This window comes from Castor canadensis, chromosome 11 (assembly GCF_047511655.1).
Source record: "Castor canadensis chromosome 11, mCasCan1.hap1v2, whole genome shotgun sequence".
NCBI lineage: Eukaryota > Metazoa > Chordata > Mammalia > Rodentia > Castoridae > Castor > Castor canadensis.
In genome coordinates, this window is record NC_133396.1 from 112,217,781 (window position 1) to 112,243,248 (window position 25,468).

Consider the following 25,468-nt stretch of genomic DNA (forward strand, 5'->3'; position numbering starts at 1 on the left):
GCAAGTCTCTGTCTTTTCTGTTTGTTAAAATATTTACTCTGAAATGATTGGTGGAGCTAACTTTTATTGTGGTTTCTTTGTTGCCAGGTACTTTATTACCAAGGTTGCCATCAGAACCAGGAATGACCTTACTCACCATCAGAATTGAGAAAATTGGTCTGAAAGATGCCGGGCAGTGCATTGATCCCTATATTACAGTTAGCGTAAAGGGTAAGAAACTCCCTTGACATTCCCAGACCCAGGCAAATGTTATGATACTGCTTCTCATTTGGAATAATTTTTTTTGTATCTATGACAACTCATTTTAATTCATCCTACCACAAGATGAAATCCCTGGAAGAGAACACCGAACATTTATGAGAGCTTTACTGAAAATACTTTTCTATTTATAACTTATATTTGCTTTTGCTTTTGAATTTGCCTTTGTATGTATCATTTATTCTTCAGATTCATCTAGGGTGCTGCCTAGACATACATATTAATAGCAGATCCAGCTTTCAGGATGCAGGGTAATAAAATGCCCCTAAACTTATGGGGTGTGTGGTTTTCTTGGCAAAGCCCCTTGTTCTGTTTTCCCATCCCTCCTGCTTCAGGCCCTTTCCTTCCTGTCCCAGAGAGGTTTCTACAAAGCAGGTTCTGAAGAGGGGATGAGAATCAGACCTTCAAAGCACATCAGTAGAAACAGAGAAGTATGCTTGAATCCTACAGAACAGAAAAGTGAACTATTTCTTACCCTTACCTATGTTATTGTGGCGTTAAGTGTAATTAAAATTTTTTTTTTTTCTCCTATCCAAATGTTGGCAGTCCATTTATTCCTTAAAAATAACTTTTTCAGTTTGGGAAACCAGGGCTGGAGGTGTGGCTCAAGGGGTAGAGTATCTGCTGAGAAAGGGCAAAGCCCTGAGTTCACACCCCTTAGAATTAAAAAAAAAGAAAAAGAGGGAAACCACAGTGGTTAAGTTGTTTTGTTGTTTCAAAGCATATTATACAGAGCTTTACTTATAAAGCACTTAAGAGTCTTTTAAAAGTAATTATTGATGTCAGATCCAATGGTACATGCCTGTAATCTCAGCTACTGGGGAGACTAAGGATCATTTGAACCCAGGAGTTCAAGACAGCCTGGGTAACATAGTCTCAAAAAACTTCATAATTATTGAGTCATTAAGGATAAAATCGTCATATCATTATCCAGAAATAACTGTACTGTTAATACAAGTGATTTTACTTTAATCAGTAGATTAAGACAAATCAAAGAAACAGATGTAGGCTTAAATTAAATGGAAGGACCTTTTATCAGTTGTAGAAATAAACTCAGATCCATGGGTTTATTACTACCAACTAAATATGGTTAATATACTTCCTATACAAGAATGAATATAGAATTTTTAAACCTGTTGAAATCACCATAAGCTAGAAAGGCAAAAAATACAGGGTATGAACCAATTTAGGTTATAATGCATATATACATGGAAATGTCACAATGAAACACCCTGTGTAGCTATCTTAAACAAACAAAAATGCCTTTTTTTTCAAAAACAGATCCTGTCTGAGGGGTTGGTGCCAGTGGGACGGGGGAGGATATAAGGAAAGGGTGTAGGAGGGTGAATATGGTGAAAATATTATTTAATTATGTATATAAATGGAAAAATGAGACCTGTTGAAACTATTCCAGAAATGCAAGAGGAGGGAATAATGATAGAGGAGGTGAATTCAACTCTAATATATTGTAAGAAAGTTTGTAAATACCACAATGTGCCTCCATTACAACAATAATTTAAAAAAGGAAGAAAAAATTTAATATGTACAGAATATGACCAGTGGCACTAATGCTATTATATTTTTACTTCTGATATTACTGTTTTCAAACATGTGGTTCATTGGAAAGTATTTATACTCTACATTGTTCAATAGGCCACTTCCAAAGCCACATAACTCATTCAGGAATATGCACTGTGAGACACAAAAATATTTAATGATAATATAGTAGATGTTACTTTTGCATATATAATGAACTGCAACATGTCTTTTGTGTAAATATCTTTAAGAACTAAAATAATCAAATGTACTAAATTATTTTTAAGTTCCCTAAGACAGTTCTGTTGAAGAATGCATAAATACTTAGTCCTTGTTGAATTGAATAAATGGGAATTCCTGGACTCAAGAAATTAAAACAGTAACTTACTGTGCCATCTGATGTTGCAAATCAAGTTATGTTTTAGCAACTATAACCAGTATTTAGATAATATAAGTATAATTTTGTTCATTGATGGAAGGGTTTCATTAGCAGCTCACATGTCCATTTGATTTTAATACAACAGGTGAATTCTGATAATGTTAGATTCTCAAAGGCCTTTCCAAGCCATATACTTCAAAGTTGGAAAATAGGGGCAGGGGGTCACATTGTGGTAAGTTATATTTGTCCCACATTTTTATTGTATACTAAAATAGAGTGGTCTACCATCAGGAAAACAAAGTTCTTTTTACCTCTTAGCTATAAAGATCAAATTTTGTCTACTGTAAGCTTTTTTTTTTTGAGACCTGGCCATGATAAACCTTCCTCCCCTTCATGAGGTCTCCCATCCTCTCTACTCAGCTCCCTCCACGTACCTCTGTGGACACCAGCAGCTCCCAAGCTCCTGATCACACCGAGTAGGAATCTCTGTTAGCCCGAGAATCTCCTTTCAGCCCTCTCCAGTCCTCTGTAGGAAACACAGAGGCTGTTGAATGGTCCTAAGCAGAGACTTTTGTTTCTCTCTAGATCTGAATGGCATAGATTTAACTCCTGTGCAAGATACCCCTGTGGCTTCAAGAAAAGAAGATACGTATGTCCATTTTAATGTGGATATTGAGCTCCAGAAGCATGTTGAAAAATTAACCAAAGGTTTGTAATCATGAATCATTGGCTTCTTATGGACGGAGTCCTCTTTCAGGATTGTGCACATAGTGGACCTAGCAGTTGGTATCTGGCAGAAGTAAATGTCACATAATTATGTTTATCGATTTCAAAAAAATCAGATTAGTAACATTTTTTAAATGTGGGAATTAGGAATTGTATTATCTAGTTGTATAATAACACTGTAATTTAATAAAGTGTTATTTGCTGGTAAAATGTTATTGTCATTTAAAACAAAACAGGAAGTTTTTCCTCATACTAGGTTAGTTGCTAACAGTAAGAATCAGTTTTTTCTTCCACTTGGACATATTGGGTAGGAAAATACCATAACTTGCAATTAGTTGGAAGGAAGGAAGATGGGATAGGAAAAAATAAACTTCTAAAACAAGGTTACTTTTCCAGTTTGCACAGTTCTTAGGATTAAATGCTTCAAGTTGCCTTTTGGCCACTGTAATGTCAGTGTTCTCCAAAAAGAAGATTCAGAATCTCTTTATCACCTAAGGTTCAGTTGCTGTTTCTGAAAATTTGAAACTCTGCAGGAAACTTGTATAAGATGGACAGTTGCCCTCACCTCTCTGATATTTGATGTTTTATTTTAAAAATCTGGTGCTGTGACCTGTTTTTGAGCACTTAAAGACTCACCTTTCAGTGCTTCTGTCAAGACAGTTGTTCCCAGAGTGTGGCCCCAGAGCAGCAGCAACGTCTCCTAGAACCTCATTAGGTGATGCTCAGGTCCAGCCGCATCTTCTGAGTCAGAAACTATGGGGTAGCCTTAGCCCCACAGATTTTAGGAAGCTTTCCAGCTCATTCTGATGCGCACCAAAGCTTGAGAGTCACCGTGTCAGAAGAATATGTAAATAGATGCCTAATAAGGCTGAAAATATTTCATTATTGAAGTATATTGATAAATTTTCCCATTTTTTGTCTTCATTGCTTTGAGAAATGTTTCTGATGTGAAGGGGAGAAGATGGAGTGTTTTGTGGGCTAGCTTTTCTGTTTCATTACACCGTGTTCTTTCCTTATGACATGGCTTGCATGTTAATAGTTGAACTATATTAGGATCTTACTATTCCTTTTCTCCAACTTTGCACTTATTTATAGTTACTATAGCTTTGTGGGGTTTTTTTGGTGGTGCTGGGGTTTAAACTCAAACTTGCTAGGCAGGCGCTCTACCACTTGAGTCATTCTGTCATCCCTTTTTTTGTGTTGGGTAGTTTGAAGATAGGGTTTGGTGAACTATTAACTATTTGCCTGGGCTAAGTTTGAACCGCGGTCCTCCTGATCTCTGCATTCTAAGTAGCTAGGATTATAAGTGTGAATACTGGCTAACAATTAGTGTAGTTTTAATGAATATTAATGCTAATGAACATACTTTCATATTTATAAGCCTTTCAATTACCTAGGATATTCTCACTTTACATTTCATTCATTTTTACAAATTCCCAAGAGTACACAGTTATGCATACCAGGAATGCAAGAAACATATCATGATGCAGATAGGATGTTTTTAAACTTCCTCAGAATGATGGTAACATATTTAGACTGTAACATTATTTTCAAACACGCCTTTTTTTATGTTTGTTCAGACTTCAGGCACAATCGTGGTGAGAAAATGAGTTCCCTAAGAACCCAAGACTAAGAAATGTGATCTGCTATTTTCAAAATTTTAAGGTCTTTTTTTTTCCCCCCCTAATAACCAAATGTCTCCACTATTGCTGTAGAAGGGAGAAGAGAAGCCACCCTTTTGTGGAGATGGTAGGATGGATTGGTCACTAGCAACTCAGCTATTGTAACCCTTTTGTTTAAGGCAGGGAGTACCATGGCTAAGAATACCCTGTTCTCCCTCACCACCTCCCATTGTCTCCTGAGTATTTAAGCCTTAATACCAAGGCTTTACACACATTTCTGAACATTGTTAAACATGCAGTCACAGAAAAGTTTTGTCATCACTGAAAGTATTAGATGTCTGCTGATTGTCTTTAAAAGCCGTGATTCAGCACCATTCTGGTTAAGGCTGCATTAAGAAGTAGCCAGTTGAGTGAGACCTAATTTTCTGTTACCAGTTTCCATGCCTTTTATAGAAATCAGTTGTTCTTGGCTATGTTGGTTAGGCAACTTTTTTCTCTATTTTTTAATTTTTTTTTCTTCTGCAGGGTGGAGAGTTTATCTGTTGGGCTTCAGGAAGGTAGAACTATCTAAATTCCTCGTAACTGACTGTTGAGGAGGGCAGTAGAATGGGCTTGCTTTTAGACCTTTCCTTCCGTAGCATTATCTTTTTAAAATTTTTTCATTTATTCATATGTGCATACATTGTTTGGGCCATTTCTCTCCCCAGCCCTTCCTTCCCCTTCCCCTCCTTCCTACCCTCCTTGCTTCCAGGCAGAACCTGTTCTGCCCTCTTCTCCAGTTTTTCTGAAGAGAAAACATAAGAGATAATAAGAAAGGCATAGTGTTTTTGCTAGTTTGAGATAAAGATAGCTATACAGAGAGATTCCTAGCATTGCTTCCATGCACATGTGTATTACAACCTGAATTGGTTCATCTCTACCAGACCTCTTCACTACTTCCCGGTTACCTTCCCATAGTGGCCTCTGTCAGTTTGTAAGATTACATTATTTGCTCCTCTACAGTGGGCACATCAAACACTTTCCTGGGTTTCCTGCCTTTCCCTACTGGTCCTCTGTGCATTCTCCCCTTAGCATGTGACCCATGTCCAATAATATAACTACATCTGTTTTAGTTCTAAAGTCCACATATGAGGGAGAACATGATTCTTGGCCTTCTGAGCCTGACTAACTTAAGATGATGTTCTCCAGTTCCATCCATTTACTTGCGAATGACAAGATTTCATTCTTCTTTGTGGCTGAATAAAATTCCATTGTGTATAAGTACCACAGTTTCTTGATCCATTAGTCAGTGGTGGGGCATCTTGGCTGTTTCCATAACTTGGCTATTGTGAATAGTGCTGCAATAAACATGGGTGTGCAGGTGCCTCTGGAGTAACCTGAGTTGCATATTAGCACTATCTTGATACAGCCACAGACAATTAAAGGAAAGAAAACAAAAGTAGGGCTTTGAGCTCTGAAGAAGGTATTAGGAAACAGGTAACATTTTATAACTGAACCAGCATGTGATTAATGTTTGGATTCCAAACCACACCAAAATACAGTATTGTTTGAGGTTTTGTTTCAGGATTAACAGAAACTGTTCAAAAACTTGAATTGTGTGTGCATGTATGTGATTCTGGGGATTGAACCCAGGGCTTTGTGCATGCTAGGCAAGCATTCTATTATTGAGATACATTCCCCAGCCCCAAATTTGAGTTTTTAAAATGAACTTTTAAATGCCTATTCTATCTATACAAGTGCTTTTTGAAACAATTTCTGCGGGTATTAGTGATACTTAACAAGTATCTTCTATGTTCCTCTTGTCTAAGTATTTTATTATCTTTACTGGTACATGATTCTACCTGTGTACAGACTTACATTCTTAAGTCAGTTTAGCACAGGAAGTTTTGCTATACCTTGTAGAATTAGTTGATATGGAGAAATGTCACTCTACTCAGATACAAGTTTGGGTGACAAGCCACAGTAAGTTGTAATCATACATCATCAAACTATGTTTGATACAGGTTGCTTTGTAAAACTATGCAAACTGTTACTTATTCATAAGGTTCTGATAATCAAAGAAAATGAACCAGCACAGAAGAAAGGTATCTGTGGTTTATGTAGTTTGTTTTAATTCCTTAGGTGCAGCTATCTTCTTTGAATTCAAACACTACAAGCCTAAAAAAAGATTTACCAGCACCAAGTGTTTTGCTTTTATGGAGATGGATGAAATTAAACCCGGACCAATTGTAATAGAACTGTAAGTGATGTACATACAGGATTCATACTATTTAATAGTGACTAGTTTGTGTTTCTTCCTAGTCCCTCTTATCCCTAATGTAACCTTGGAATAGATCAATCATCAAAGTATTTAAACAATGATCTTTCTATTGTGGTTACAGATACAAGAAACCCACTGACTTTAAAAGAAAGAAATTGCAATTATTGACCAAGAAACCACTTTATCTCCATCTACATCAAACTTTGCACAAGGAATGATCCTGATGTGAATAACTTGGAACTTCTGTGAATTTTACCACTCAGTAGAAACCATCATAGCTCTGTGTAGCATATTCACCCTTCAATAGGCAAGAGATGAGCCATACCCATGCCAGTAGGCAAGCAAGTCCATTGCAAAGCTGTACCACAGAACTCAAAGTCCAGCACAGCACTGACATATAAGACTCCTTTGGATACAGGTTTATTGTAGATTTTGAGACATATTTTTACTTTTCTATTAATTGTGCAATTAATAGTCTATTTTGTAATTACCACCGATTCTACCCTGCTTCCTGGAACAATACTCTTGTGGCAGGTGTGTGCTCATCTTCAAAACTTAATACAGCAATAAGAATGTGCTAAGAGTTTACACATCTGCTCACTTTTGCTCCAGTTTGCTTTTTTGGTTTAACTTCAAACTATGGGTTGAGGTGGGGAGGATAGTACCAAACTGCTTTGAAAGGACCAGTTATGCTGCCTAGGAAGGTTGGTTTGGACGTTTATAGGCTGCTTCTTAGAGGTATCCTAACTTCACCCTGATCTGATAGTTCTCCTTATTAGAAATGGTGTGCCTTGGCCAGATCAATATCCCACATGGGAGTGTTTCCCAGGTTGTAGCTGTGACTTTTTCCTGATGACCAGATTGTTTTTCTAAAAGTAAGAATGTTTGTAGTAATGTTGATTGCTAAGCTATTCTTCTACATCACATTGTTATTCTTTCTGACACTATAGGGTCAACATGGGAACCATCTCAGATCACACATTTTTAGATGGGTTTAAAACATCTTATAAATCATTAGGCTAAAAATAGAATCAGATGCTAATGAGATACTGCAGGTTATAATAACTGCTCTTTTTCTGACAACTGATTGTCAAACTTAAAATCTGTATACCTCTCCTTAGAGTGAGAGTGCAAACTCTGGAAAGATAGTCTATTTTTTTTTATATAGATAGATAGGATTGCCACTTATTTCCTATTTAGATGTATTGACATTCTTCCATATGAAAATATGCAGGCCATTTGCTTATTATAATTTGATTACATTACTTTTGGCTTAATAATGAAGCAAATAAAACTTTCATAGAACACATGAGGTGGATATTTGATACACAGAACATTAAGATTGGTGATGGGCTTTCTGTGGGTTAATATAGAACCCACATATTTTAATAATCACTTTTAAATGAACAATGCATGAGGGGAATGCAAACTCAGTCCTTGGTCTATTTTTAAACTAGTGTAATAACCCTAGTCATATCATTCAATATGTTTGCTTTTTAAAATAAGTAACCACAATTGTTTTAACCCTTGCACTTCAAGAGAGCTAGTCTTTACTTTTAGTTGTCTATTGGGTCAATTCTGTTTATTAGATGAATGTTAATAAAAACTGTATGAGCCTGAAAGAATTCTCAACCAAATTTAGTCGTGTTTCATCTTGATTGATGAAATAATTTATTGATGCCAAAATAACTTAATCTACAATGGCTGCAAGGGATGAAGAATTTACCTTAATTTCATTGCTCATTCAACTTTTAAACGCCCAGACTGTAGTTACTCAAGAGCCAAAACTGCATCTTCTCCATGTCATGTAAAGTTCTAAGGTGCTTAGCAGCACTGTACCCTGTGGAGTACTTAGTACCTTTTATTTGATATTCCTGATGAGGCCTAAAAAATGATTCCTTAAAACTTACTATTAAAATGAAGCAAAACTGATATACCGTTTTCTCTTTTCTCATAGACCGAAAAAGACATGTCTATCAAACTGGTAATTTATATGCAGAAGCACCTGCTATCCTTCATATAAGTTTGGTTTATATGAACTAGCCTTTCATTAGTATTAAAGATGCTTAAATTGAACACTGTGAGATTAACTTCACTTTAATTCAGACCTGAAGGAAATGACAAAAACATTGACTTGAAGCATTTGGCACAGAATATTCCACATCTCACAAGTTACTTAAATTTACTTGCCAGAGGGAGAAAAAAAAAATCAGTCATTAGATAATAACCACAACTGTAGCAGAAATGCTTTCAGGCTAAAATACTACTGCTTCATAAATGAGACCATTTTAGCCACTCAACTCAAACAGAATTAGCTCAGGGTGACTTTTGAAATGTCTGATTTAATGGAGGGGCAGTGTTCTCGATACCATCTGTCTACTGGCAGCTTGCTTGGGGTTTTGTTACATACATGGTGCAGTCAAATGCATGTGGAGGAGGCCTGGCTCAGAACTGCTCAAACTACATTGGAATCTCTACATCTTACTGAGTTTTCTGTAAGTACTGAAGGGCTTTAAAGGGGAAAACACTCTAGTTTTGAATTTAAAAATAAATTTAATTTGTCCTTTCCTACTTGATCATCTTCCAGCTGGCATAACCTTTATTTAAATGCTGTTTAAAACTCTTTGTTAGTGGGGCATGGTGGCACACCAATGCTTGTCCCAGCATTGAGGAGGCTGAGGCTGGAAGATGACAAATTTGAGGCCTGCCTAGGTTACGTAAGCGAGATCATCTCCAAAAAAAAAAGAAACAAAAAAAAACCCTTGGTTGACATTAGAAGTTGTGTTAACTTCAGAATCATTCTATGTCCTGAAGAGATTGACAGGTATATTAAAAAGTTGTGTTTGTGACTGATTTTACATGATTAAAAGGCTATTCTATGAATATAATTTTTTTTATGGTGCTAGGGATCAAACTCAGGGCCTTGTACACGCTAAACAAGCACTCATGTCTGAGTAACACCACCAGACCTTGGTTTTTTGAGACAGCATCTTACTATGTAGCTCAGGCTGGTCTTGAATTTGGGATATGATTACAGGTGTGCACTACCACACCAGATAATTTCTTCTATTCTTGATATTAAATGGAGGCCCCAAAGTGTAGTCTCTTTTCTTAAAGGACCTATACATTCATTTTGAACTTTATCTTCTTTCAGGGATCCTGTCTCTCTAAACTACTATCTTCAGTAGTTGAGGATTTTGTTTTCACACAAGCTTTGCTCCTTTTTACCATATTCTTAGTGGTTTAAAAATCCCAAGAGTGACATGTCATGCTGTAGGTTTCAATAATATAATTTAATAGGGACTTCATAAAATTGAATATTGTCTAGCAGTAAATAAAAGTTTCAAGCTTTTTATAATTTTATCTAAATCTTAAACTTCTTAAAATATGCTGCTAAAGTTATTGTAATTGAAATGTCTGAAGAGCTAGTTTTTATTTTTTATTATTTTTTGGAAGCAGTACTGGGGTTTGAACTCAGGGCCTCATGCTTGGTACGTAGTGCTCAATCACCTGAGCTATGCCCTCAGCCCAAGCGCTAGTTTTTAGAAACCTTGTTTTAAAGATACAGTATAGTAATGGGTAGAAGTCTTTAAGTGTGGTGCCATTCCAGATTCTTATACTTAACTGATTTTTAAATAAAAGCACCAATGTTCAAATATTAATTTTGGAATAGTAGCTATCAAAAAAAGAATTGAGTTTAGCACATAGCTGTTGACTTGTTATATAAGCCTTGTGGTTCTCACTCATTCTTTCTCATGGATTTTGGATTTTTTTTGGTATATTCCTTGAAAATCAGTGGCAGGGTATGGGAAACAGCATGGACTATTTACATTTTTAAAAAGAAATTCCCTTACTTTTGGAGTTACAACATATCATTTTCATTTTGCTATTAAACACTTAATGCAGTCATGCCAAACAATTCTTGCCACTAATGTAAACTCATACTCAGAAAACCATCCTGAAATAGGCAGTGTGGGTCATAAGAAAGCACATGAATGCTGAGCAAGTGGGAGACCACTGACATCTTTGAAACAAAAGGAAAAATTCCTTGTAACGTTCACAGGTGACTTTGAGGTTGAACCTCCTTAGCAGTGAGCAATAAGGAGCGTGCTACCAAGTCACCATCTTCAGTTCTGGGAGCCTGAGTTTACATGTTTCTTAAATGGCACACATTTCATGACAATCCAATGAATCAACAGACACTTGGGAAATATTAATAAACAATTTTTATTTATGAACTATTACTGCATGGAACTTCAACATGGGAGATGAAGTTTATAATCTTTGAGTAAACATTTTTAGCGTAACAGTCTTTGTAATCAGTTACTGGAGGGAAAAACAAGATCAAGCTTGTAAACACCATTTTTCTGTATGCAATCAGTATACACAAAAACTGGATAATGGAAATACATGTTCTTAAAGCATTTCCACAGGAAATGTTCATATTTTTATAACATTCTAAATCATTCAGCAATTACATATGCTACATTAACTAAAACACAGGTATAATCTTTATATTGCACGTTTCAAAGTTGGAAGGATGTTCTAGCTTAAGTAATTTTTATTTAGAGAAGAAAATAATTTTGGCTCAAAAAGTGCACACTGCGAAGGCAGCTTAGTTCTAAAAACTAACCTTTTAAAATAAGTTTTTGGATTTTGAAGCTAATGAAGTCTTTTCATCATAATGACTTTTTTTTTTTGAAGCTAATGAAGTCTTTTTATCGTCACATTCTCTGACTTAATGTCAAGAGGTCATAGTTACAGGCTCCGTTTTAAAGCCTGTGAACAGTCCTGAATATTACTTTGAGAAATAGGTAATGAATAGTACACAGTTCACTTTCTCTGACTTAATGTCAGAAGTCATAGTTACAGGCTCCGTTTTAAAGCCTGTGAACAGTCCTGAATATTACTTTGGGAAATAGGTAATGAATAGTACACAGTTCACTTTCTCTGACTTACTGTCAGAGGTCATAGTTATGGGCTCTGTTTTAAAGCCTGTGAACAGTCCTGAATATTACTTTGAGAAATAGGTGGTGTCTTATCTCTGGAGCCTGAAGGTAGTGATTCTCTTGCAGCAGGCTGTGGCAGATAATCCTGGGGGCCATGGGTTGGAGGTGGTAATCGTGCACCAGTAATAAAATACTCTCTTGGACCAAGAGAGACTAAAGGTCTAAATGGTGTGTGTCCTTGTAAAAAATCTCGAGGGTCAAGAGGCAGGTCCCGTTTTCCAGGTGGGACACCTGGTGCATATTCTCTCAAGCTTAGTGGTGGACGCATCCCAGGAACTGAAAAACAAATATTAAAACACATAAATACCCAGGAACATATCAAAATGTTCATACAGTCTTTAATTTCAAGACAGTCAAGTGGTGGCATCCCAACTTTACAAACGAAGACAACTGAAGTTCAGCAAGTTTAAGTTGCAGCCTATGTACAGTCAGCTAGCCACTCAGCTACACAGACCAGTCTTCAACAGGGCTCTACTTAGATCCAAGCTTGTGTTTTTTCACTGTACAATTCTGCATCAATATCTCAAAACAGGTCCAGTTGTTCTTGCAAATAGTATTACCAAGCCAAGATGACAGATTATAAAATAAGAGCTTCACTGCAACAGGAATTTTGATCAAGGACATCATACTGTTTACTAAAGTATCAATTAAAAATTCATGCAGTAAGTAGCTTAGCATGTATCTAACATACACCCATCAATCAAGGTGCCCTGCTGGAAAAGGAAAGGCCTTCCAGCTCTGCCTAATTAAATTCAGCAGCATTAAGTTACTATTACATTCTCTTTAACACTTCCCTTCAGTATACTCTCAAGATGAGGAGAGTTTAATCATCTACATTCTGTGACTTATGCTTCTAAGCTGGGTGAATATAAGCTTTATGTTATAGGTTGTACAGATCTGTGACCTATGGGACATCATAAGTTACAGTATGTGTTATCCATCTTTCCATCCATTGCAGTACATAGCCATTAGTGTTCAATAAACATCTGCAGAAGTAAATTTCTGGCTTTCTGTAAATAAATAAGAAATAGCTATTTCTTGGTCTCAGTCCAAGGAGAGTATGTAGTCCTAAGAAACTTAAGAAAAAGCTAAAATCAACTTTATTCTTCCATTGTAAAGCCCTGCCATAGCAACTTTTAGCAAGGAAGAAAGAGAAGACAAATATGCTTTACAAGTCAATCACTACTGTTCAGATCATCATACCAAATGGTGGAGGGAGTGGCCGAGGCCCAAAAGGCCCACAGAGCTGAGGAGGTGGTCCATATCGGATGGATGGTGGTAGAGGGCCTCCCACGGGAGAGCCCATAAGAGGTACCCCTGGGAATGGAGGGGGCACTTTTGGAGCCATATTAACCTGTAGAACAGAGACAATTAAACGTTTTGAAATTCCTTGATAGGACAGAGCACCAACACCAGCAAAAGCTAATCCAGTGAAGCAGACATCAGTCTCCTGTTCAAAGAACAATATCAGTGCAACAAAACTCCACCTCCCATCATATTTCCAGAGACAGCTTGAGGAGGTTACAAGGATGCCACACGAGGGAGCAGTTCCACTAAACTTGTGCTACTGCTTATATCTGTACAGGAAAGGGAAAGCAAGAGGAGTGCCAACTTATTAAGAGATGATTTCTGATGAATAAAAGTCATGCAGTATACACTGTAATAAGTTTTAAAGGAAGTCCCTCCTTCCTCTAATCTCTCATCACCAGAATAGCTCATTATTTCCACATTTAGAATGCAGAGAACACAAGAAAATGAAAAATCTATTCTCTACACATGTACCGACCAATAAGTGACTTTTCAGAGTACCTTTAATAGGGCTTTCATATATTATTCAAATTCTCAGATCTTATTGCGAAGGGATCTTGGGTTTTATCCAAACTACAATTGGATAAAAAGAGTTCTCAAGAGATGTACGTTCCTGGGGTGCTGCACTGGAACTTGGAAATACTTTCCAACACAATGAATTAGGAAGGCCGTTTACTTTCACTCACTAATAATACTATCACTTCCTATGGAAAACTGTGTTGGACACTAATTAAAATATTTAAATTTTGATTTCAGTATAGAATAGTACTGTAAGTATGATCAGAAGACATAGCTACAATAGTTAGGCAAGTAACAAGAGAATGCACTTAAGGCTCAGAACTGGCTCAACAGGGCATCATCACTCCTTATTCAGTGAAACACTTTCACTTCCAACAAACCTACAGATCATTCAAAATTTTGTATACAAACAGTGGAATTTTAAAATAGCATACTTCCAAACATAGATAATAATGAATTACATAATTTATAATGGATTTACTCTGATTCACAGCATTTAACACAAAGCAGGCAATAAAAAGTTGGAGTGATGACTTTTTACATTCTACAGTTAATTTTAGTAACAAGCAGATGCTCTAAACTGGTTAGTCATCTAGCCAAAAACAGGAAAGAAACTAGAAACTAACCAACCTGAGACTTCAATGACAAGGACAAGAGTAAGATCAATCTGCTATGCCATTTAAAGCAAACAAGATGAATGTCATGTTCCTCATATCCTTTCCAGAAATACACCAAGTAAAAAGTCCAGTTCTCAACTTCTTAAGTACTCACTGTGACAGAATGCTCAGCAAAAGAGGTCATGCTGAGAGCTGAGGGGCCTTCAGCTCTTGGGGAACAGTTTGCTTTTTTAAAAAAATGAGATAGTACGAACAGAACAAAAAAACAAGATGGAGCAGAGAGAGTGCTGAAGGAAAAGCTGTGTGCTCCTGATTACCTTGCTATAATTCAGAGTGACTGCAGAACTTACCTTTCCCTCATCCACCACCTTAGATGGGGTAGAGCTTCTGGAGCTGTTGTTCATCATGGGAGCTGAATCAGATCCTGGGTCTGTGAGAGGCCAGAGAAATGACATAGAATCGTTCTGATCTCTATGTTTCATGAGAAGAATAACAAGTCCTGTACCATGACTTTAGACACTTTGAAATTACCTAGGTCCCTTACCAGAGGCAAAGGGTTTCCCAGATGCCTCAGATAACCATCAAGGACCAGGTAAAGGCCCATCCACCTTGAGAAAGAAATAACAGCCCTTGCATGTATTTTTTAGAAGAAATAAACCAATTGTGGACAAGTCAGGGTTCAACTCTCTAACTAGAAAAACCAACATTAAAAATGGGTCTTGGGCACGGTGGGACATGTCTTTAATACCAGCAGTCATGAGTTTTAGGCAGGATCACAAGTTTGAGGCCAGCCTGGGCTCCATAACAAGACCCTATCTCAAAAACACAAAAAACAAAAGGGTGTTTCCCATACATATGAGACACAATTTATGCAGACTTAAAAGAGTTGTCTTGGGTTGTAAGAACAACAATAAACCCTACATATTAATAGTACTGGTCCTGTATTTCAGGTTACAGACTTGATATAATTATTGAGTCTAAATGCAATCTGACTCCTACTCTTGCCAATTGTAACAGACTTATTGAGAATTAGAAATAACACTAGTATGTAATATTAGAGTAATGAGAAATAGAAGTATGTGTGCTGCATAAACTAAAGTTTTAAGACTACTTTAATAATATTTGGGAGGTAATCCCATCCAAGATTAAAGATAGATTTATACTTCACAGTATCAGATTTAAAAGAAAAAAGAAACCATACAATGGCTTTGGAGAAAACAAATTAATGCTTTTTATTCTGTAGAAAGTATTACTGCAGATCTTGCAGTAAGCTATTTATCAAGACAAAGAAATTTTCTTCTCTAGACAGACCCAAGTACTAACATGCAAGTTCTCAAAAGGAAAAAAAAAAAACCCATTTGAAACAATTTATTGCAGAGTAATACATGACTACTTACTAAACTCACTTGTAGGCATATCTTTTCCTGTAAAAGTGGCAGAGCGAGCTCTTCCTGATGGCTCTGCTGACGGAGGGGAGCATTCGCCACCACTCACAGGTGATGGGTCAAAAGAGCCATTTTGGTTCATTCGAGCTGAGGAGAACAAAAGCCTCATTACCAATTGAAGACAGTTTTTTCTTCAGTAAGTTCTTAGGATTATTTCTAGGGCATCATAACTATTACACACAGAAATAAGAAGTGTGTAATACATTCTGCACCAAAAAAACAGACTGCTGCCATTTACAAAGTGCCCCTACCTCTCCGTGGCGGTTTCCGTGATCTTGGCATTGGTTTTACAATCACAGGTTCATCTTGGCGCACTGCCATCTTTTGAGATATCTCCAGTAATCTTGAATATTGAGAAAGAATGAACTTAAATATGAAATAGCTATTAAGTTTTTATTAGACACTAGCTAGCATATCTTTAAAACATTCTAAAAAGCATTGGAAACATAGGTACGAAAATCACATACTTATGTCTCAAGTTAGCGGCTTCCCTTTTCTCTTCAAGTATAGCTCTTTCTGCAGCACGAGCTTTAATCTATTGAAGAAAAAGTATTCAAATTCAGATGTGGTAGGCTATGCACAAAATAAAGAAGAGAAAAAGAAAAGAAACTTACCCAGTTATCATGAGCCTTCTTCTCATGAGAAACAATCTGAAAAACATGTTTGGGAGTTCATTATAGCCATTGTAATTGTCTGTATTAGATATTGAAGAATTCTGCAATTATAGGGCAGTATAATTTTTACCTGGTTTTTAAATGAGCGTTCTGTTTTCTCTAATTCTTCTTCAATTTCTTCAATTCTTCGCCTAAGAAGTACATTTGGTTTTATCAGTTAAAACTGAATAAAATTTAAAACAATCTGACAATGTCCCTTTACATATTCATAGTTATGATAAAAGTAAAGTATGATCAAAACTAATAATACATTCATTTTCTTATTTATCATTTAATGGCTGGATATTGAGTTCATAAATTATAATTTCCTAAACTGTTTTTTAAATATATTCTCAAGTAATTCTCCATACAGCTTTGTTCTTCTCTTAATGATATCCACAGAAAATTTCAGAGCTTTGATCATGGAGTCTATCAAATGATAAAATTACTTTAATGGTTTTTGATATGTCATACAGCAAACTACTTTCTTAAAGAATTACTCTAATAAACAAAACCCCCAGAACTGTTAGCATGAACCAAGGTCCCTTACAGTCTGGCCAGCACTGGGTCTAAAATTTTTGTTAACACTTTTTCATTACTTAACTTTTTCTTCTCCTGTGTAAACTGAATGTATTTACTCATTCCCTCTCATCATTTATTTGTGCTTTTGTTTCTTCTATATAATATATGGACAGTTTAAAAGAAAGCAAACATTAGTGTCCTGAAGCACTGACCCCCTTTAAAGCTGAACTCACTTGTAGGTTTTTACTTCTTCTGTAGCCACGACCATTTTTTCATCTGCAGCCAACAGCTGGTTCTCTTTTTCTCGTCTGTCATATTCTTCTTGACTTAGTTTCCTAAGATAAAACCAGCTGCCAAATGAAAGTTCTCTTTCCTTACAGCAGTTGTCTGAATGTTCTATTCAAATGACACTTCCCATCCTTCTCAAAAATGCACAGACACATAGTCATAAGAAAGAATTCAAACCTGCTATGTAGGAACTCAAACTCTGGCCTCTGGCAAATCACTTACATTTTCTAACCTCTCCTCACTGGTAAATAAAACAAATGTAAGAACAAAAAAACCCACTGTGCTCCATGGATAAGTGTCTCATGCTTGAGGTGATGAAAGCACAGGACTTCAATGTGGAAAGCCGAGAATGACCAACTTAACACAACTGAACTTATTAGGAGAAAGAGGGGAGTAAGTACTTCTCTTACTGCTGCCATAGAAAAGGCACTAATTCTTTTTCTATTTCATCATTAAAGAACTGTTGCTCAATCCAAACTGGTACCATGTTAAACATATTGTTAATCAAAGACAGAGTCATCTAACTAGGCATTTAACCACAGAACATTTTCACACTACAGACAAAGAACTCTTAACTCCCTATTTCAATGGAACTGTGAAGAAGGAGAGGCAGCTTGAGTAGTTGACAATATCTATCACTAAGAAAACAAATCCCAACTGCCCCATAATGTCGGTATTATCTATGGAAACTGGCCTTAACCCTAATCATGAAACTCAAAATGTCGATCTACTATATCACAAATTGAAAAGATAGCAACATTTAATGATATTAAAATGCTCTTTTCTTAATCCTAGCACTTGGGAGGCTGAGGCAGGAGGGAATCAGAAGATCCAGGCCAGCCTGGGTTACACAGTAAGTGCCAGGCCAATCTGGCTACCAAGTGAAACCCTGTCTAAAAAAAAAACCAAAAAATACCCCACAACTGTTTTCTGCTTATCCTTGTACTACATTACTCATAGTCCCAACTCAAAAGTTACTTTATTTGAAACTTAATTTTCTATGAATCAGAACAAAATAAATAGGAAAGAGGATTATTAACACCAAGTAGGAAAAGGACCAAGTCTTTTATAACTACCTATTCAATATTTCAACAAGTATTTTATGAGCAGCTATAATAAACTAATTACCTTATAAGATGTTAAAGATGAATGTATAGATAAAGCACTATTCTTGAACTAAGGGAGCACAACTTTATGTATAAAAAATATGTAGGAACAGAATAATCTCTCCCTGACTCCAACTTAAGAAGGAATGTGAAAAAAACAAGTCTTGAAGAAAGATCAAGCCTGGTGTGGTGGTGATACTGAAATCTCAGTGTTGAGCATAAACAATACCATCTCAACCCACCCCCAACAGAAAAGATCAGAGGGAATTTTGTTTCTAATAATGGACGAGTTAGTCTGAGAACACTATGAACAATCAGAACACTTAAGACAAAAATGTAATAGAATGTCCTTGAAGACATGCAAAGACACATTTAAGTGGCCAAGATCCAGTAGAAAAAACAATCTCAGAATTACATGTCATGCTACATTTTAAGCCAGTTTTTTCCTGTCTCTTCCACAAATTGAAGACAATGTGGAGATTTAGGGAGGTTGAAGACAATGCAGAGATATAAACAGTGTTCAATAAATTTCTTGAGTTCAGAGAAAAAAGAAGTGGATTTGAGGGCTACAAATGAGGGGGAGGCCCTAATAAAATGTCAAGACTTGGGGTTGAGACTAGAATACTGTCACTTGGAGTATTCAATAGGCAATACAATATATCCTTTGAAGGGACTAAACCATTTTTTGGTCTTAATTGCTGACTAAATTAAAGTAATAGTCACTTGCTAGAAGTAATCTCAAGATCTTTTCTGTAAAATAGCATCGTCCTAGGCCTCAAATTTCCTCTACAATTATCACATACAATGTTTGCCACTCAATCAAAACAGACCAAGCCCTCCACAAGACAAGACACTGAACAAAATCTAACAGACAAGAGAACCACTTAGTGGGACTATCGCACAGATTTTTAAATAATTGTGCCTTAAATATTCAAGGCAGTAAAAATCAAGATTATGAATTTTACTGTAGTTTATAAACTATGTAGCCCAGAGCCTGGGCTACATAGCAAGTTTCAGAGCAGCCTTGACTACATAAGTGAACCCTTCATACTGCCCAAAAAGAAAGAAGAAAGAAAAAAAGAATAAAAAAGAGCACAGAACAGGCCATTAAATAGAAAACAAATTTTCTGCAGACTTTAAACACATACTACATGAATAGACTTACATTTCAGAAAGTTCACTAAAGCAACTGTAAAGAAAATTAACCAGAGTTTGGAAGAAGTTGTATAAGAAAGGGTGACTGGAGATGGGCTAGTTAGGTGACTGGTAGAAAAGATGATGTAGGCCTGAACTAACTGGTTGGGGACAGACAGCAGAACACAAACCAGAGATGGTGACTGAAAGGATCTGGGAGGAGCTTAATAAAACAGTGCAACATTTAACTGCATCATAAAGAAAATCAATTGTCATTTAAGTAATTTAGGTTATTATTTGAAGCAGAGAAGTGCTCTTTTTCAAAAATGATCAAATGAGAAATGGTTCTCTGAAGCAGGCTGGGCATTTAGAAATGGCTTGAACAGAATTTGAAGGATTTAAACTGGTTGCTTAGCACAAATTAGCAGAAAAGTTAATGGTGTGATTTCAGTGTTTAATTTCATTAGGCAGTAACATGTAAAACAGATTAAATTTGCTTACCAAGACACACCTTCCAAATAGACCAAAGAGGAAAGTATAGTAGCAAACACAAATAGTGTCTGGCACAGACAATCGATATTTAAAGAATTCAGGTATTTTTTATGGAAGAAAAACTTTAAATAAACTACAAAAATACACCTTTAGCTCCAAATTTGAGATGTACATTTCAGAAGATAATACCTAAACACATACTACAAGCAAGTACTTCTGTAATCAAAACTTCGAATGTTTTTAATACAATTGTTATGTTCACTCTCAATATTTGGAAATATGAATGTCTAAAATTTGGAATAACTTCAATAACTAAATACTTCTTTTGAGTTTTTATTCTACTAAATATATGTGATACATATCCATTCAGGATCTTTACAGGCTATGCTAACAGCTAGCAAAACACAGCTAGTAAGACACACACAATTACATAAGTGACCACAAAGAAAGGAAGTGAAATAAGAGGCAGAGCCATTGAAAGAGTACAGATCTTCAAAAAAGAAGGATTCTGGCAGCAGTAGCTGTAAGTACCCATAATGACTCTCCTTTCATATGAATTATAGGTAGCTATTTCTGACAATTGGTTAGAACAGAAAGAAAAATGCAAGTTATGGAAACCAAAGCACAAAGGAAGAAAGATAAATCTCTACTAATTACAAATGGAAAAAAGTACAAATAATCTTTTAAAAAGATAAAATTAGTTCATACATTTACTGATAAAATTGTTAGCAATGAGTGATCTTACTTTTGCAGAGCCATCTCCTTTTGCTGGTAGAGTTCGTTCAGAATCTCTACTTTCTGCTTTAGAGTTTTGCACTTATCTTCCAGTCCATCTTTAGAGGATTTGAGAGTATTATAATCATCTTCTAATTTCTTTATTTGATCTGTAAATGATAAAAGTTATTCTATAAATTTCTGTAAGTGTGCACAAGGACTTGAGAACTTGGCTGAGGGGAGTGAGAAGCATGAAACAGAGAACCCATTCTTTATCTTTCCAAAAACATTTTAAATCTTTCTAATATATGTCAATTTCCTCGCAAGAACCACCTACCTTGCAGGTCACATTTAGTGGACAACGAGTCTCCTAGCTTTTGTTGTACAACTTTTAGATCCTCTTCAATTGCTGACATTGCAGTTTGTGTCTAAAAATTACAGGAGAGAGATGTAGTCTTAAACAGTGAGGCATAGTTAAGAATTTGCAGGTACTTATAGGACTCTATAAATAAAGAATCATACCCGAGAGACATCCATCATCTGCTTAATCTGATTTTTTATCTTCTCATTCCGGTCACCTAAAAAACAAGAGATTAATTGCTTTTTCTTTCCTTGCTTTTTAACTCTATACTTTCTTGACTTCCCCAAAACTAAATAATGATCATATTCAAACATTGGGGGAAACAAAAACCAAATTAACCAACAGAAATGATAAGACTGATTGACTTTTAAGAGAATTTCCAACTTAGATTTAAAAAATGAGTTCCCAGCTTGTATAATAAAAATGTTATTCATGTTGTTCCTAAGCAAAAAGACTTACATCATGTAAAGTCCTTTCTTCTCAGATCTACCTCTGCCTACACAAGTGTCTTGTTTGCAAAAATTCACTCCTCTGTTTTCCCCCTAAATCTGCTACCAGGTATGGTTTAAAACACACCTATGCAAGCAATATTCACTCAGCGAGACAACATCTGGAGATATTTTCCCAATCAGTAAACACACTACCCTCTAGCTTCCTGACATTCTCTAGCCTCTGCTCTGACAGCCTTAGTTTATAACTCTAAGCACCTCAATAATATGAAATGGGTTCTGGTCCTTAAAACCACAAAGCTACAGAGACAATTATCAATCAAATATGATAAACATGAGAAACAAGTTTCTCCTACTGTACAGTGTTCAAGACACAACCTATGGCAATTCCAGCATGCATACCTAGTTTTCAAAACTAAAGTCAGTGTTCTGTACATGCTTATTACTACACTATACCCTAGCAATCCACTTCTGCCCAATGCAAACAGACACATCTATAAGTCCGGCTATATGTATCTACAACTCTAAAGCTTAAGACGATGTTAATCCATTACACATTAATGTACTTAAAGACGAGGGCAAAAGAAGTCTAACCTCACTGAGGCTGATCTTACCACACAGTTCTCCATTGGCGAATTCATCTGATTTATTTTCTTTTTGGTCCTCATATTCATTCTCTAATTGATTCAACTGTATAAGACAGTTAGTCAAATTCTAAAAAAAAAAAAAAAAGCGAAAGGGTGTAAGAGCGTCTTAACTTTAATTCAGCATATTTCAGAAGAATTCATGAGATTAAGCATGTATTTGTGAGAATAAACTTACCTTAATATTATCATCTTTGTGAGTAACAGTTATTTTTAAATCATTCTGAGACTTCTCAAATGATTTGATTTGTTCACTGAGACCAACATGTGATTTCCTCAATTCTGTAATGTGCTGCTCCAACTGAGAAGTCAAAACATAAGAATTCCTATGAGTTAAGGAATTTGCAAAGGAGACATGAGGGTCATGTGACTGAAACAGGGAACTCCTCTTTGACGTCTCACTAGGGGCTAAGACCTAAGTTAAGAGAGAGGTCAGAAGATCAGAATTCTCCAGAATGACTCTATTGCATCCTTCAGAAGATTTTTGCTAATTCAAGTACTTCCAGTAGGAATGGATATGCCCATCTCACTGTCTCCTAAATCCAGATACTAGGTCAAACTAGTAACTTTCCCTTGGCTAGTGAAGCAGTAATTGTTCAAAGAAGGGTTATAAATTACCTAATTTTTTGGTCTAAAAAGCCAACCCACTGCCCCTTTGAGATCACTCAAGGTAATAACTGATAGGCGTTTGACAAGATAAAAACCCAACACTGAGAGCTGTAATAAATTGTACAGAACAGAACACTGAGAACAAATGGAGGGAAAAAATTTATATAAAATTTATGAAGGTATGTGTATTCAAATATGTATATTTGGGAACCATGGTTTAAACTTTGCATATCTAAGAACAGGAATCTCCATGAATTTCCTTTCCTTAAAAACAGATCTGCTGGGCCCCAGTAGCTCACACTTACAATCCTAGCTACTTAGGAAGTTGAGATCACAGTTTGAGGCCAGCCTGAGCAAACAGTTTGAGAGACCCCCATCTCCAAAACAATCAGAGCAAAATGATCTGGAAGCACAGTTCAAGTGTTAGAGTGCCTGCTTTGCAAGCATGAACCCCTGAGTTCAAACCCCAGTCCCCCACCCCCAAATAAAAAAAAAATTGAGAAAACAATCATCTGAGATGTAATAACAATTGGTTCTCGATCTTTTATTATCTATGACATGAATTTTTGTTTACCTCATCTTTCTTCTTCTTAAGCTTAGCATTTTCGTCTTGAACTCGATGATATTCAGACTTTACCTTCTCTTCACTAAGCTTAGCTTCATTAAGGGCAATTTGAACCTAATGCAAAACACTCCTATTAGTGAATTAATTCCCAAGGGGGAAAAAAGTTACATTTTCCCATCACAGTTTTCATTTTTTGCACATTTTAACAAACACCAAATTTTTGTTCCTCAACAAAAACTAAGACATAGTATTGACATCCTGCATGAAACACAGGCAGCTTTACCTCGGAAAATTCTGAGGTATTTGTGGAAATAGCATCTTTTAATTTCTCTAGGAATCTATCTTTTTTCATTATCTGTCAGGGGAAAACAGAACATAAAACATGCATTAGGATCTCAGTAGAATCACTGATACATATGCTAAAAAAGAAGAAACATTAACAAAACACATCCCAAGCCATTCCCTACATTTCAGATAAAAGCAGGAGACCCAACTGTGGCCTAAGGGAAAAATCAAGAACTTAAAGAAATGAAGGAAAATAATTGAAGTCAAAAATGTTTCATGGCACCCACAGCCTTCCCAATTATGAGATAATGTATTAGATGACTACACAAAAAGATAAAAGTAAAGAAAATTGAAAAAACAAAAAAAACTTCCAAACAAACCAGTTCACATTAATGGGGCTATACTTTTGTTTTTCCCTAGTAGTAGATTAAAACAATCCCCAAGATCACTTTAAATATTCTTTTGAGCTAGGCATGATGGCTCACATCTGTAATCCTAGCTACTTGGGAGAATGAAATCAGAAGGATTGCTGTTAAAGGCCAGCATGGTAAAATAGTTCATGAGACCTCATCTCATACAATAGCTGGGCACAGTGGCATGAGCCTATCATCCCAGCTACACAGTCCCAGGACAGCCCAGGCAAAAAGTTAGTGAGACCCATCTCAACAAAAAAGGCTGGGGTAGGGAACTGCACATCCCACCTACAGTGTGAAGTATAAATAGGAGGATCATTGTCCACGCCAGTGCATCAAAAAGCAAGATCCTATCTTCAAAATAACCAGAGAAAAGGGCTGGAGGTATGGCTCAGGTGGAAGAGCACCTGTCTAACAAGTGTGAAGTCCTAAGTGCAAGTCCCAATACTGCCTTCCCAGAAAAATTCTCTTGATTAAATTAAACATGATAGAATTTGAGAGAGAATAGACAAATCTCACATACAGAAGAATTTCAAAAAACTCGTGGAGATAACTAACTCATCAAGGAGGTAAAACATAAGTGTTGACTTTTTAATTGTGAGTCGTGTGCATAATAACTTCCTTCCAGAGAATACAGTATGCAAAGGGCTGAAAAACTACTTTTATAGTGCAGAAACATGGCAAATACTACCTTAGCTATGTGATCAAGCTTAACTGTGAGTGGGATATTTGGGAGCCTCTCTACTGTCTTTTCAACTATTATGTAATTTAAAACTATGATAAAAAGTTTATTGAAAAAATAATTTTTTAAACAAAACAAAGTACAAGAACTATTCAACCAGCTATATTTTTTAGTTGTTCTACATGCTTTGAAGGGCAGAGCCAACCCATCTGAAATTATCCAGGGTTGAAGACAAAAATACTTCTAGGCCCATTAAAGTATTTGTTGGATTTTGTACTTAAAATTCTACAAAATAAGCAGACAGGTTCAAATTTCCCTGACTCCTAATCTTACTTTAGTTAGCAGCATGGGAAAAGTTCAACTCACCCTACAAAATAATTCATGATGCAAATTATAATGATAATTACTAGTGAAACTCTTACCATGTCTTGAGTTTTGATATTCTGTTCTCTCTGTGATTCTAACATAATATGGAGACTTTTAGCTTTCTCCCTCAGGATTCTATTGGTTTCTTCAAGTTCCTTCACTTTATCCTTAAAAGATTTTTTAATTATTAAAAATTATTCCTTACATTTATTTTTGCTTTTAGAATGTAACTCCAAAAAGAGAAGGAACTTTTACCTTATATTTAATTGTTTCATCATGGAGAATTGTATTTTGTTTCTTGGTTTCTTGAACATGTTTATTTGAATTCTTCCTCTGTAAAACAAAGCATTCAGAATTAATGAAATACAAATTGTAGTGCTACCAAAATGTTTTTCCAAGAGGTAACCCCTTACAGAAGAAAGCAATAATCTATAAATATGACAACACAACTGGTTAAGATGTGAAATGGCTTATAGGAAATAATGAAAAAAGGAAATATGTTTTTT

General features: G+C 36.0%; 2 protein-coding genes across 9 annotated transcripts in view; one reads left to right on the forward strand and one right to left on the reverse strand.

Moving 5' to 3' along the window:
• The window catches only part of Aida (axin interactor, dorsalization associated), a 34,899-nt gene extending 27,530 nt beyond the window's left edge, over window positions 1–7,369 (forward strand). For both annotated transcript variants that reach the window (XM_020160416.2, XM_020160417.2), the window contains exons 7-10: window positions 88–210; window positions 2,759–2,881; window positions 6,643–6,760; window positions 6,903–7,369. In XM_020160416.2, the coding sequence (XP_020016005.1) occupies window positions 88–210; window positions 2,759–2,881; window positions 6,643–6,760; window positions 6,903–6,999 (461 nt within the window). In that variant the 3' untranslated portion in view covers window positions 7,000–7,369. The remainder of the gene's footprint in view (window positions 1–87; window positions 211–2,758; window positions 2,882–6,642; window positions 6,761–6,902) is intronic.
• A 3,620-nt stretch (window positions 7,370–10,989) lies between these two features.
• The window catches only part of Mia3 (MIA SH3 domain ER export factor 3), a 63,201-nt gene continuing 48,722 nt past the window's right edge, over window positions 10,990–25,468 (reverse strand). For 2 of the 7 annotated variants that reach the window (XM_074048265.1, XM_074048261.1), the window contains exons 10-27: window positions 25,218–25,295; window positions 25,019–25,129; window positions 23,500–23,571; window positions 23,226–23,330; window positions 22,221–22,343; window positions 22,013–22,112; window positions 21,111–21,166; window positions 20,926–21,016; window positions 20,620–20,758; window positions 17,088–17,204; window positions 16,424–16,484; window positions 16,294–16,329; window positions 16,147–16,214; window positions 15,931–16,022; window positions 15,632–15,766; window positions 14,585–14,664; window positions 12,994–13,144; window positions 10,990–12,066 (exon numbers count right to left, since the gene is read on the reverse strand). In XM_074048265.1, coding sequence (XP_073904366.1) covers window positions 11,756–12,066; window positions 12,994–13,144; window positions 14,585–14,664; window positions 15,632–15,766; window positions 15,931–16,022; window positions 16,147–16,214; window positions 16,294–16,329; window positions 16,424–16,484; window positions 17,088–17,204; window positions 20,620–20,758; window positions 20,926–21,016; window positions 21,111–21,166; window positions 22,013–22,112; window positions 22,221–22,343; window positions 23,226–23,330; window positions 23,500–23,571; window positions 25,019–25,129; window positions 25,218–25,295 — 1,926 coding nt within the window. In that variant the 3' untranslated portion in view covers window positions 10,990–11,755. The remainder of the gene's footprint in view (window positions 12,067–12,993; window positions 13,145–14,584; window positions 14,665–15,631; window positions 15,767–15,930; window positions 16,023–16,146; window positions 16,215–16,293; window positions 16,330–16,423; window positions 16,485–17,087; window positions 17,205–20,619; window positions 20,759–20,925; window positions 21,017–21,110; window positions 21,167–22,012; window positions 22,113–22,220; window positions 22,344–23,225; window positions 23,331–23,499; window positions 23,572–25,018; window positions 25,130–25,217; window positions 25,296–25,468) is intronic. The other 5 variants (XM_020160418.2, XM_020160422.2, XM_074048262.1 and 2 more) reach the window with 4 other exon arrangements.